Below are 13,531 nucleotides of genomic sequence, written 5' to 3' on the forward strand. Positions count from 1 at the left end.
ACCCTAAGATCACCAACAGAGCCAAAACCAAGAGTCTGATGCTTAACCAACTGAGTGACCCAGGCACCCCTCTTTTCCTCTTTGTATCCAAGGTTCCCAGCATACTGCTTGGTAACTGTTATATACTGAATAAATGATTGCTGAATTAATTAAAGATTTTTAGCACTCTTTATAATGACACCATCCAGTGTTTTAAGCAGTTCTATAGCATGTGTTATTTTATAATCCTGCCATCAATTAACAAATTTCTATTTACAGATCTTTGGTCTTTTGGAAATAAAAGTTGGTATTTTATTTTAGTTTGAATGTCTTTAAATTCCAGTGGTTTTGTACAGTTTTGCATTATTATAAGACTTTTTTCTTTTGAAAATTTTATGTTCCTGCCTTTTGACTATTTAATATTGAATTATGTATTCTTTTCATGAGTATTTATTAGATACATATATTAATATAGAGCCATTTTGAAAATTTTTAATTTGTCTTTTGCAATTTTTTTAGGGGAGGCAAAAGGAGAGGGAGAATCTTAAGTAGGCTCCACACCTAGCTTGGAGCCCAATGCAGGGCTCTATCTCACGACCCTGAGATCATGACCTGAACTGAAATCAAGAGTCAGACACTTAACCGACTGAGTCACCCAGGTGCCCCTGCGATTTATTTTTGACGAATCCTTATAATATTTTAAAATGTTGCATTATCCTTTTTAAACTTAGAACACAGAGACTTATAAAAAAAGAAAATAAAAATCTCATAAAGGTACACTACTAAAGGTTAACAGCTTTTATCATTTTTATGAATATTATTCTAGATTTCTCCTATTTCTCCTCTCTCTAGAGCTGGTCCAAGAGAGGTTTTAAATAAGTAGTCCAATCTACCTCTACTTACATAACTGGCATTTGCTTTACTATGCGGAACACTTTTGTAATCCCAAGATTTTGTAGCCAGGTTTTGTATTGAATAACATGGTTTAATTGTTCTATATATCTTTTTAATCACATGGAGTATTTTTTTGGTTTAGAGAATTAAGTTAAATTATTAGGCATTTATTTATAAAGTCAGTTAATGGTACTTATTATGTAATCATTTATTTCAACCAGTGATTTATGATGCCCTAATTATTAAACTTTAAGTGTCAAACATGCTACCATATCATTCTGGACTTCTTTGGATTTGTAAATGCATCTGCTATTCATGTTTTAAACCTATTGCCTCTCATTCCAGCATATGCTGCCCCAAAAACCTGCCCCACCCTCCCTCCATGAGCCTCATTTTTTTGAATAATTTTGTCTATCACTAATTTGTAGATACATTTGGAACTCTTTTTTGAGTTGTCCCAAAAGAATGGAGTTTTCCATTGTAATTACTCCATCAATTACTCTGCCAATTAATTGGGGCAGAATCAAAGTTTTTAAATACTATTCTACCTTTCTATCCAGAAACATGCTAGAGATCTACAATTTTACAAATATTTTACTATGATTCCTTTTAAAATGTTATGACTTTTAATGTATAGAATTGTCAAATCACTACGTGGTGTAACTGAAACTAATATAACATTGTATATCAACGAGACTTCAGGAATAAAAAAATATTTTTTTCATTTATTTATTTAATTGACAGAGAGAGAGACACAGTGAGAGAGGGAACACAAGCAGGGGGAGTGGGAGAGGGAGAAGCAGGCTCCCCGCCGAGCAGGGAGCCCGATGTAGAGCTCAATTCCAGGACCCTGGGATCATGACCTGAGCTGAAGGCAGTCGCTTAACCGACTGAGCCACCCAGGTGCCCCAATAAAAAAATATTTTTAAGTATTATGACTTTTCTCAAACTTCTCATTATGATTAATTGTAGATATTTCATAGTTACTTAGTACTGCAATTGTAAATAGGATCCATGATTCCATTATATCTTTATTTTATTTATTTTACAGATCTTTCCAATATCTGGGGATGATCCTGATTTTCCTTCCTCTATCTTGCTCTTTGATTAGCAGTTAGTTCTTGGAACTCCTTAAAACTGTGTCACTTTCATGAAGGTATCTTCCTTCTTTGCTTTTCTTGGATCTTCTCTCCTGGTAAAAATACAATGAGACCAAAAAACAAGCACAAAAATGAGAAGACGTCAAATCAACATATATGTCCTGCATTCTTTAGAGCAAACGGATTCTTGACCCCTGCCCCAAGAATCTGAGTAAATTCTGGGAAGGCAGCTTCCATAGTTTCAACTCCCACTCTCACCTTTGGGGGCCAAGGGATCTGGATGCCCAAGGGATTTGGAAAAGGCAAAGGCAGTATACAAAAGTTTAAAAATCCTTTCCAATTCTTGATCGTTTAAAAATGCCTTTTTTTTTTCTTTTTGAGTAGACTCCATGCTCAGCATGGAGCCCAATGCGGGGCTTAAACTCATGACCCTGAGATCAAGACCTGAGCTGAGATGGAGAGTCGGATATTTAACTGATTAAACCACCCAGGCAGCCCCCCTTTTTCTTTCTTTCTTTCTTTCTTTTCCTCTTTCCTTCCTTCCTTCCTTTTTTTTTTTTTTTTTTGGTAGGCTCCATGCCCAAAAATACCTGTATTTTAAATTGGGTATTCTTCAGTATACCAAAAGGATAAGCAAACCCAAAAAGAAATAGGTATCACATGTGCTATATCTCAAAATATGTTTTCAAGAGCATCTGAAATTTTGTTTGTACATGTGTCTTGGTCATTTATGAAGCTACTATGATCTATAAATCAAGAAAATTCATGATCTTGCCATTTTTAAAAACTCAAAAATTAAGACATCTGTAAGAAAATTTCAAAGTTAGACATTACCACGTATATGAAAGAACAAAGAAAACAAACTCTTTCTAACACTCTTAATATACTAGAGAAATTGTTTTACTCAACTCTGTTTTCCATTTAACCTTACAGGTGAAAGACTTTGGTTGAACTTCATAACATAACAACTGTTAAAGTGAAAATGTCAAGTAAAAGAGAAGCCTTCCATCTGAAAAAAGCCTGAACAATTATGCCTTCAACTTTTAAAGGTTTTAAACCTGCCCAGAAATCCACCTCCGTATGTGAAGTTTCCCTCTGCCTCCTCTTCTGATTAAGCTTGTTATTTGTTTGAATGCACCAGCATTCAAGATAATAAAATTTCTTGTTCTGTGTAAAACAAACAAACAAACCTATATTTACTCCTCCTTTCCCTCTTTTCTCAACAGTTGCATTCCCAGCGGAAACCAGCCAGTCTGGATCTCACGGGCAGCCCAATGGGACTCTTCCCCTGAGATGCATGGTCATCTGTGGGAGGGGCTCCCGTTCTCTCCCTGATCCCGTTCAGATTCTTCAGTGACCAGGGCAGTCCTCAGACACTCTGGGGAGCTACTGCACTCCCCCAGCTGAGGGCTGCCAGGGTCTGAGGGATGAGAGTCTGGTGTCTGGACCTGTGTGTGTCTGTGAAATACCTTCAGGGTGTTTGTCACCCTTAGGCACCTAATTTTGGTCCCTGCACCACTAACTTACTAATGCAGGCAGGGCAGAGCCAGTCTGTGTGACCTGGGGAGCTGCGGGGGAGTCTGAGGTCAGTGTGAGGAGAGTTGAGGCTGTAGCTAAACCAAAGGCACTGACCACATGGCATGTGTCTAAGACTAAATCTTTCTCTGGGAGGGGCAGTTGGCTGGCTCGGTTGGTAGGGCAGGTGACTTGGTCTTGGGGTCATGAGTTCAAGCCCCACATTGGGGATATAACTCACTTAAAAAAAAATCATAGAGGTGCCTGGGTGGCTCAGTCATTAAGCGTCTGCCTTCAGCTCAGGTCATGATCTTGGAGTCCTGGGACCGAGCCCCACGTCGGGCTCCTGGCTCGGCAGGGTGTCTGCTTCTCTCTCTCCCTCTGCCTCTCTTGCTGCTTGTGCTCTCTCTCTCTCTCTCAAATGAATAAATAAAACATTTTTTAAAAATTCATAAATCTTGGGCGCCTGGGTGGCTCAGTCGTTAAGCGTCTGCCTTCGGCTCAGGTCATGATCCCAGAGTCCTGGGATCGAGTCCCACATCGGGCTCCCTGCTCGGCGGGAAGCTTGCTTCTCCCTCTCCCACTCCCCCTGCTTGTGTTCCTGCTCTCGCTGTCTCTCTCTCTGTCAAATAAATAAATAAAATCTTTAAAAAAAAATTCATAAATCTTTCCCAGGGGACAGTGATCCTGAATGGTGTCTTGCCTTCCTCATCACGGATCTAGAGCACACAGCTCCCTTAAGGAGCAGCCAGAGGGTTTACTCACTCTTTTTCCACATCCTGGATGGAGTCAGGCAGAGGCTGATTCCTAGTTTCAGGAAGGAGGAGAACAACAAGACCAGAGAGGATGGGGAAGACTCCATACATGATCCAGGGCAGGTGGGGAGAATACACGGTTAGGATCATCAAGAGGGGAGCCAGGGCCGCTCCAATATTACCAGCAATTCCCAGGATTCCTGTGGCTGTTGCCCTTGGGGTACAAACAGTACAAAAATAATTTGGTATAAATCCACGCAGGTAATTTGTGATTTATTATTTTGCTTTGATTATAGAAGATATCACAACAGTGTTTAGTTAGATACATGAAGGTTGACAATATACTCTTACATTTCAAATATGCTCTTTTATTTGCTGGCAATTTTTTTCAAGTGTGTAAGTGCACTAAGACATACTTTCATTATTTAAAAAATACTCTTATCCATAGCATCTACCATTGAGTGGTTCTATAGATTATGTGAGGTGGTATGTTAAAAAAAGAACACAGTGCTTTGCCAAAGTCAGATTTTAACAAATTTTGGCTGTAATTTTTGTTACTATTAATACTATTATAATTGATGTTTTTGATAACTCATCAGTGTTCTTCCCACTATGAATGTTAATTAGCTGGGAAAGGCCTATTTTGACCCTGCTAGAGCTCCCATGCGATTTGTACCTGATTATGGTGGGGATTAGTTCATTTCCATGGGCAGAAGAACACATGATTGCAGCAGAAGAAGCTCCTACTCCCAAAGTTGACAAAGTAACACGCAGGGTCTGCATTTCTGGAGAGGAAGACAGTGAGATTCACCATCCACCAAATTACAAGTGAAGAAGACACAGTTGGAGATGTTTGCATGTGTTAAATACATTGTAGAGAAAGTGCAGAGAGGCAGAGAATGTATAGTGACTAGTGGCTGAGCTTACTGTTACAGCTTAAACAGAATAAAAAACCTGAGTCATTTTATTACCTCTCCCTTACACATCAGAAATTTGCCAAAGACTGAGAGGGGAATGTGAGTTTGCTTTCATTTATTTTGTCCAGTGTCTCCTCTGCCTTTCATGTATAAAGTAAGACTCCATATGAACAATTACCAAGGGATGTAAAACTCATCGATGTCCTTGAGAAGTTTAAAACCTGGATGCATACATGAAATTGACTTGGGGCTAGTACTGTGGCAGAGAGTAATAAAACCATTGTCTATGGATAAGTAGCTTGATCTACAGTAATATTTGAAGATTGAAGAATAAAGACCTGTATTACAGGAACAATTGTTGGACTTTGGAAACCTCTGAAAGGAAATCTGAGTCCGTTTTCTACTCAATAAAAAAAAAAAAAAATCTCACGAGAGCGTTACAACATTGGAATACGCTCCGCGGTAAAGAAGCAAACATCATTGCTGACATCCAAGATGAGGGCAGAGCTACCAATCTGGGATCCTGTAAGATACACAGCTGTGCTGGGAGTTAGGCGAAGCCCAGGACCACCTCAGTTCTCCTATCCATTACATAGGATCATTTAATTTAGTAAAACTGATTCTAAGAGAGGCTTTAACTGCTTCACTCCTTGTTCCTATTGCATACTTCTTTGCTTGAAGACAAGATATTTTTATTTTCTTGAAATCAAAAAGTCTTCCCTAAACCACAATTGCAATTATGGTGACCTAATACAAGACACACAAGTGGATATATGTAGACATCAGGCAGTAAATTGTCACTGAAGCTGTAGTAATAAGAAAGAAACCAGAGAGAGGAAATGAGGGTATTGTGTTCTCATATGAGATACAATTAATATATATTGGACAAAATACTGTCATTTACAGTTACAAGTGTGATTGGTCAAAGCCAAAAGGGCAAGTGATCAATTGCTCTCCTAGAGAAACTTTTAGAAAGATACGACACCAGTTACTTCTCAGATGTGATGAGGACAGCCATGTCTGAACCAAATTTTACTGGGCTTTGACTCTTTCCCAGCTGCTTAATCGTAGAATCTGTCCTAAATCTTCAGATCAGTTTTGGGGGATCATTAGAACCATACTCTCCCTTCCCGTGTGTGAGCCCAGTCCCCGAGTCCCTGATATATTTCCTTTCTTCAACCTGTGCTCTTTTCTCACCTTCAGGCAGAAATGTGGTGATCAGAATGGAGACTCCAAGTACAGACATGAAAATCATCTGGCTTACTCGACGGCCCATATGATTCAGTGCCAAAAGTGCAATGTAATTGGCGAGGAGGTTGACCATGCTAAAGAGAACCTGGGACAGGAAAACATTGTTCCCGATGTGCTGGAGGTGGAGAATCAGGCCAAAAAAGGGCATGTAGGTTGCAAATCTGTGGTGAACAAAAGAAGAAAGAAAGATGTCATTACGTTTAGACCCTAGGTTCTACAAACAACAATCATAAATATTATCAGACAGGCAGCCAGTGGTTGGTGTTCCAGTACAAAAGGCATGGTCTGTTTTGTAGAATATTCTACATGGTAATGATTTAAAAACTGTCATAAAATATTGCATAATAATGGAGGTCATAATGGTTACTTTTTTGGTGGGTGGGGGTATTGTTCTTAAGAATACATAATGAGGGGGGCGCCTGGATGGCTCAGTCAGTTAAGCATCTGCCTTCGGCTCAGGTCATGATCCTGGAGTCCCAGGATTGAGCCCAGCATCAGGCTCCATACTCAGCGGGGAGTCTGCTTCTCCTTCTGTTCCTCACCCTGTTTGTGCTCTCTCTCTCAAATAAATAAATAAAATATTTTTTTAAAAAAGAATACATAATGAGGTCCTCTAGGGTTTTAGAATTTTTTCTATATCCAGATTTGGGTGACGGTTGCATATTTACATATGCAAATATTCATTTAGCTGTATACATTGGTACACTTAAAATTTTTTTTTTAATTTATTTAAGTGATCTCTACACCCAAGGTGGGGCTCAAACTCACAACCCTAAGATCGAGAGTCACATGCTCTTCTGACTGAGCCAGCCAGGCACCCCAAATGTTTGTAATTTTATCTCAATCGAAGTGGAAACAAACAAGTGAAGAAACTTAAAGCTAAAATCTCTACTGTGATTGAAGTTCACAGCCTCCATTTCCAGATGCTGAGCCTGGTAAGGTGACATAATAAACAAAACTCATTGCACAATTAGTTCTGGGTCAGTCTTTCTGTAACTAAAAAATGCAATTATCTTTCTGGCTTCCTCATGTTTTATCTCCAAATCTGTCCCTACAACATGTTGTATCCTTTGATAGGATTAGATTCATGTCTCCACTACTTTAATATTCTTTTTTTTTTTAAAGATTTTATTTATTTATTTGAGAGAGAGAATGAGAGAGAGAGCATGAGAGGGGGGAGGGTCAGAGGGAGAAGCAGACTCCCTGCTGAGCAGGGAGCCCGATGTGGGACTCGATCCAGGGACTCCAGGATCATGACCTGAGCCGAAGGCAGTCACTTAACCAACTGAGCCACCCAGGCGCCCAGCCACTACTTTAATATTCTTTATGCATAGTGTGAAGCCTACCTCACAAAGGACAATAAACAGATCCTTCTGCGCAGGGTGGGTGTGTGGAACAAGTCAGTTATGGAAGGTTTTTTCTGTGCTGTCTCCAGCTCCTCCTGCATGGTGGATCTCAAAACCTTCAAAAACAACCGCAACAAGAAACTGTTCAGTTGTCACACAATGTGAGCATTGGGAGGTCCCCCACAGGGGACAAGCTGGACCACTTGTTGTTATATTTAGTAGGAAATTGAGACAGCAAAAATGCACTGACATGTGAAAGGTGAATTAGGGAGTTAAAGGAGGCTTAGGAAAATTATGTAGCAACAAAGACTTTTTAAACACAAGATCTGAGTGTGCTGCAGGGCATCCAAAAGGGTGTATATGTTAGATATTCAGATCAGGAAGAAAATCAAATGTGAATTACTTGGATTAAGGTCCAAAGCTCCATTTATGCTAGATGGACATGAAAGACCTAGAAGTTAAGCTTGGTTCCCAGCCAGCCATCCTTTGCAAAGAAACTGTTTATCTCAGGAAAAATGACATTTCCTGAGAGCCTTTATTTTGGTTCTTCATTCAGTCTCTTTGAGGGGAATCCTGGTATATTGTGCCTCCATGAAGGAGGTGCCTAGAATTAAATCTGAGGATGAAACCAGGGCAGGAACTTGATGTAGAATAATTTATACCCAAATTGGTTATAATCTGGGGTTACTTGATGGTCCTGCAACATGCTAGGTATATACCTTGCAGAAGGTGATTAAGTATTTCTAAACCCCAATTTCCCTGTCATAGAAGAAGAAGAAGAAGAAGAAGAAGAAGAAGAAGAAGAAGGAGAAGGAGAAGGAGAAGGAGAAGGAGAAGAAGGAAGAGGAGGAGGAGGAGATGGAGAGGGAGAAGAGATAGGTAGCGAAAAATAATAGCACCTTTTTCATAAAGACTTTCTAGCCATACATGAGGTTGCAAATACATAGATGGAATTATATCCAGCACACCTTGGATACTTACTTATTAATTATTCCAATAATATTGACTTAATTCTCATCCCACCTCTACAAGTGAAACAATATCATGAAGTCCATTGGAAAAATTCCATGAGGAAGGGACTTTAGAGAAATGTAAGGTCACCTAAGTGAGGACCTACCAGATCAAGAATATCCTTTGCAGTTGCAGAGCTAGCTCAAGCAGCAAAATCCTGGACTTAAGCTTTTGGAAGAGAAAAGTCAAGATAGCATCTCCTTCCTGCAACTAACACCAGAAACCCATGACCACAGGCCATTGTCATAGGCAGTATTCTAAGAATGGGCTCCAAGAATACCTTAAACTTGGACCAGATGAGGGCTGCCATGCCTGTGAGACTGGCCTCAAATCACATCCAATATCAGAGTAAAAGTTTGGGAGATGATGAGGTTATTTCACACTGGCCATTCATTTTTAGTGAGCAGAGATGTGAGTTGCATTTCCAGAAGAATTTAGGGAGGTGATGCCAGGTCATTTATGGGAACTCAAGGAGCTCCTCCTACCTGGTAAAATTCTTATTCACGGAAGAGGAGGCCTATATTCAAATGGGAGCCTGCTGGATCTTTGTTTTTTAAAATGCATCTTTTCCTCTGATTGTCCTTTGCTAATAGAAAAACAAAACAAAACAAAAACTATTTGTGCCAATCATAACACCACGTTGGGGTGAAAAACATGGAACAGCTGGTTGGTGTCCTGGAATTAGCATGTACAAATTCACAACAGCCCTTTGTTAAATTTTTAGGTAGTTTGTAAAGCAGTTGCCATGATGTCGGTGGCTTTTATTGACAATGGTGGTGGTATTCATACTACAAAAATTGATAATCACCACAAATTTGAGATCTATGGCTTTTTTCACTTCTTGTAATGTTAGGTATTAAACATTTACCAGCACACCACTGGCATGGCCCCTCTGCCATCATTTGGACTGCTCTCAATTGCAAATTTAATCATATCCCTGCTTGATTTAAACATGGCTAGTTCTACCTTAACCTGTAAGGCCTATTTCAAATGTAACTACATTCAAGTAGCATTCAGTTCCTGCACATCTGCAATCCAGGCTATGTCTTCCTCTTGCCATTCACATTCTACCCTTGCTTTACTTCAAAGAGGCTTTATCAAGCCCACAACCTGGCCCGTCTGTTCATGAACCTGGAAGTGGACCCATCTGCAGACCCTGGCAAATGGTCCACACATCCATGGACCCAGACAGCAAGTCCACTGATGAACCCTGCTAAATGGCCTACCCAGAATCTCCAGCCATGGTGACTGGTGAAGGGCATTTCCTGCCAAAAGCAGACTGTAAAGACTGGAGGAGGCGACTGCTTCTTCAAATGCACAAACACCCTGGGTGATGGGTATTAAGGAGGGCATGTGTTGTGAGGAGCACTGGGTGTTATATGCAACTGATGAATCATTGAACACTACATCAAAAACTAATGTTGGCTAATTGAAAAAAAATGTATAAACACCATACAAGGCTCTAAGGAATTGTGGCAGGGGTGGGGGGGGGGGAGGGAGAAAAAAACTGATAGAAGAGTTAGGTTTTTTTTAAAGGATGAACAAAATTGACAAAGTTTTAGCTAGACTGGCCATGAAAAAAAGAGAAAGACTCAAATAAATAAAATCGGATATGAAAGAAAAGACATTACAACTGATGCCACAGAAATAAAAAAAGATCACAAAGGACTATAACAAACAATTATATGCCACCAAAGCGGACAACCTAGAAGAAATAGATAAATTCCTAGAAACATACACACTACCAAAACTGAATCAAGAAGAAATAGAAAACCTGAAGAAACCAATTACAAATGAGGAGATTGAAACAGTAATCAAAAGTATCCCAGAGGAGATATTTGCAAGAGACATATCTGATAAAGTGTTGGTATCCAATCTATAAAGAACTTATTAAACTCAACACCCAAAAAACAAATAATCCAGTTAAGAAATGGGCAGAAGATATGAATAGACATTTTCCAAAGATGACATCCATATGGCTAACAGACACATGAAAAGGTAAATTATTGAACACTACATCAGAAACTAATAATGTACTATATGTTGGCTAATTGAGTTTAAATTAAAAAACATTACAGGCAGCTCCTCCTCCCCAAAAAGGAAAGGTGTTCAACATCACTCATCATCAAGGAAATACAAATCAAAACCACAATGAGATATCACCTCGTACCTGTCAGAATGGCTAAAATTAATAACACAGAAAACAACAGGTGTTGGTGAGGATGTGGAGAAAGAGGAACTCTCTTACACTGTTGGTGGGAATGTAAACTGTTGCAGCCACTCTGGAGAACAGTATGGTTGTTCCTCAAAAAGCTAAAAATAGAACTACCCTATGATCCAGCAATTGCACTACTAGGTATTTACCCAAAGGATACAAAAATACACATTCAAAGGAGTACATGCAGCCTGATGTTTATAGCAGCATTACCAAAAATAGCCAAACTATGGAAAGAGCCCAAATGCCCATCAACTGATGAATGGATAAAGATGTGGTATATATATACAATTAACTACTCAGCCATCAAAAAGAATGAATTCGGGCGCCTGGGTGGCTCAGTTGGTTAAGCGACTGCTTTCGGCTCAGGTCATGATCCTGGAGTCCCGGGATCGAGTCCCGCATCGGGCTCCCTGCTCAGCAGGGGATCTGCCTCTCCCTCTGCCTTCTTCCCTCTCGTGCTCTCTGTCTCTCATTCTCTCTCTCTCAAATAAATAAATAAAATCTTTAAAAAAAAAAAAAGAATGAATTCTTGCCATTTGCAATGACGTGGATGGAGCTAGAGTGTATTATGTTAAGGAAAATAAGTCAGTCAAAGAAAGACAAATCCTATATGATTTCACTCATATGTGGAATTTAAGAAACAAAATGGATGGACATTTGGGAGGAGGAAAAGAGAGAGAGAGGAAAACAAATCATGAGAGACTTTTTCTTAATTTTTAATTTTTTAAAGATTTTATTTATTTATTTGACAGAGAGAGACATAGCGAGAGAGGGAACACAAGCGGGGGGAGTGGGAGAGGAAGCGGGCTTCCCCCCAAGCAGGGAGCCTGATGTAGGGCTTGATCCCAGGACTCTGGGACCATGACCTGAGCTGAAGGCAGACACTTAATGACTGAGCCACCCAGGCGCCCCAATCATGAGAGACTCTTAACTATAGAGAACAAACAGGGTTGATAGAGGGAGGTGGGTGGGAGATGGGATAGATGGGCAATAGGTATTAAGGAGAGCACGTGTTATGATGAGCACTGGGTGTTTTATGTAAATGGGGAACCACTGAACTCTTCTCCTGAAACCAATATTGAACTGTATATCAACTAACTAGAATTTTTTTTAAAAAGTAGCCCAGAAATAAAAGCCTAACACCAGATGGCTTCACAGGTGAATTCTACCAAACATTTAAATTATGAACACTGATCCTTCTCACTTTTCCAAAAAATAAATAGGAAATACTAACAAATTTGTTTTATTAGTGCAGTATGACTCTGATACCAAAGTCAGACAAAGACACCATAAGAAAAGAAAACTATAGGCCAATATCCCCGATGAACAAAGGTGAAAAAACCATCAACAACATATTAGTAAACCAACTTCAAGAGCACACTGCACACCATGACTCAGTGGGATTTATTCCTGGGATGAAAGGATAATTCAACATAAGTAAATTTTTAAAAACGTGATACACCACATTAACAGAATGAAGGTTAGAAACCGTATGATCATCTCAATAGGTGTAAAAAAGAATCTGACACAATTCAACACACATCCATGATTCAAAAAACTCTCAAGAAATAAGGTATTGAAGGAACTTACCTTAAAGGTCATATATGAAAAGCCCACCACTAACATTATACTCAATGATGGAAAACTGAAAGCCTTTCCTCTAAGATCTGGAACTAGACAAGAATGCCACTTTAATTCAACAGAGGATTCAGAAGTCCTAGCCAGAGCAATTAGATAAGAAAAAGAAGGTATCCAAATCAGAAAGGAAGAAGTAAAATTATCTCTGTTGGCAGATGACATGATCTTTCATGTAAAAAACCCTAAAGACACCTCCAAAATTTTGTTAGAAACAATAAATGAATTCAGTAAAGTTTCAGGATATCAGATCAAAATATAAAAATCAGTTGCATTTCTATATACCAGCAACAGACTATCTGAAAATGAAATTAAGAAAACAATCTTGTTCAGGGCACCTGGGTGGCTCAGTCAGTTAAGCATCCAACTCTTAATCTCAGCTTAGGTCTTGATCTCAGGGTCGTGAGTTCAGGCCCCACATTGGGCTCCACCCTGGGTGTGGTACTTTAAAAAAATCCTGTTTGCCCAACAGACACGTGAAAAAGTGCTCAACATCACTTGGCATCAGGGAAATCCAAATCAAAACCTCAATGAGATACCACCTCACACCAGTCAGAATGGCTAAAATTAACAAATCAGGAAATGACAGATGTTGGTGGGGATGAGGAGAAAGGGGAACCCTCCTACACTGTTGGTGGGAATGCAAGCTGGTGCTGCCACTCTGGAAAACAGTATGGAGGTTCCTCAAAAAGTTGAAAATAGAGCTACCATATGACCCAGGAATTGTACTACTGGGTATTTACCCCAAAGATACAAATGTAGGGATCCAAAGGGGTATGTGCACCCTGATGTTTATAGCAACAATGTCCACAATAGCCAAACTATGGAAAGAGCCAAGATGTCCAGCGACAGATGAATGGATAAAGAAGATGTGGTATATATATACAATGGAATATTATGCAGCCATCAA

General features: G+C 39.5%; 1 protein-coding gene across 1 annotated transcript in view; it reads right to left on the reverse strand.

Moving 5' to 3' along the window:
- Positions 1–1,446: 1,446 nt before the first annotated feature.
- The window catches only part of LOC102730103 (organic anion transporter 7-like), a 27,628-nt gene continuing 15,543 nt past the window's right edge, over positions 1,447–13,531 (reverse strand). Inside the window, exons 6-10 of the mRNA XM_081797402.1 lie at positions 7,758–7,873; positions 6,358–6,572; positions 4,920–5,028; positions 4,254–4,457; positions 1,447–2,065 (exon numbers count right to left, since the gene is read on the reverse strand). Of these exons, the coding sequence (XP_081653528.1) occupies positions 2,005–2,065; positions 4,254–4,457; positions 4,920–5,028; positions 6,358–6,572; positions 7,758–7,873 (705 nt within the window). The 3' untranslated portion in view covers positions 1,447–2,004. The remainder of the gene's footprint in view (positions 2,066–4,253; positions 4,458–4,919; positions 5,029–6,357; positions 6,573–7,757; positions 7,874–13,531) is intronic.

Source organism: Leptonychotes weddellii, chromosome 11 (assembly GCF_054177405.1).
Source record: "Leptonychotes weddellii isolate Sample4059 chromosome 11, ASM5417740v2, whole genome shotgun sequence".
NCBI classification, from domain to species: Eukaryota; Metazoa; Chordata; class Mammalia; order Carnivora; family Phocidae; genus Leptonychotes; species Leptonychotes weddellii.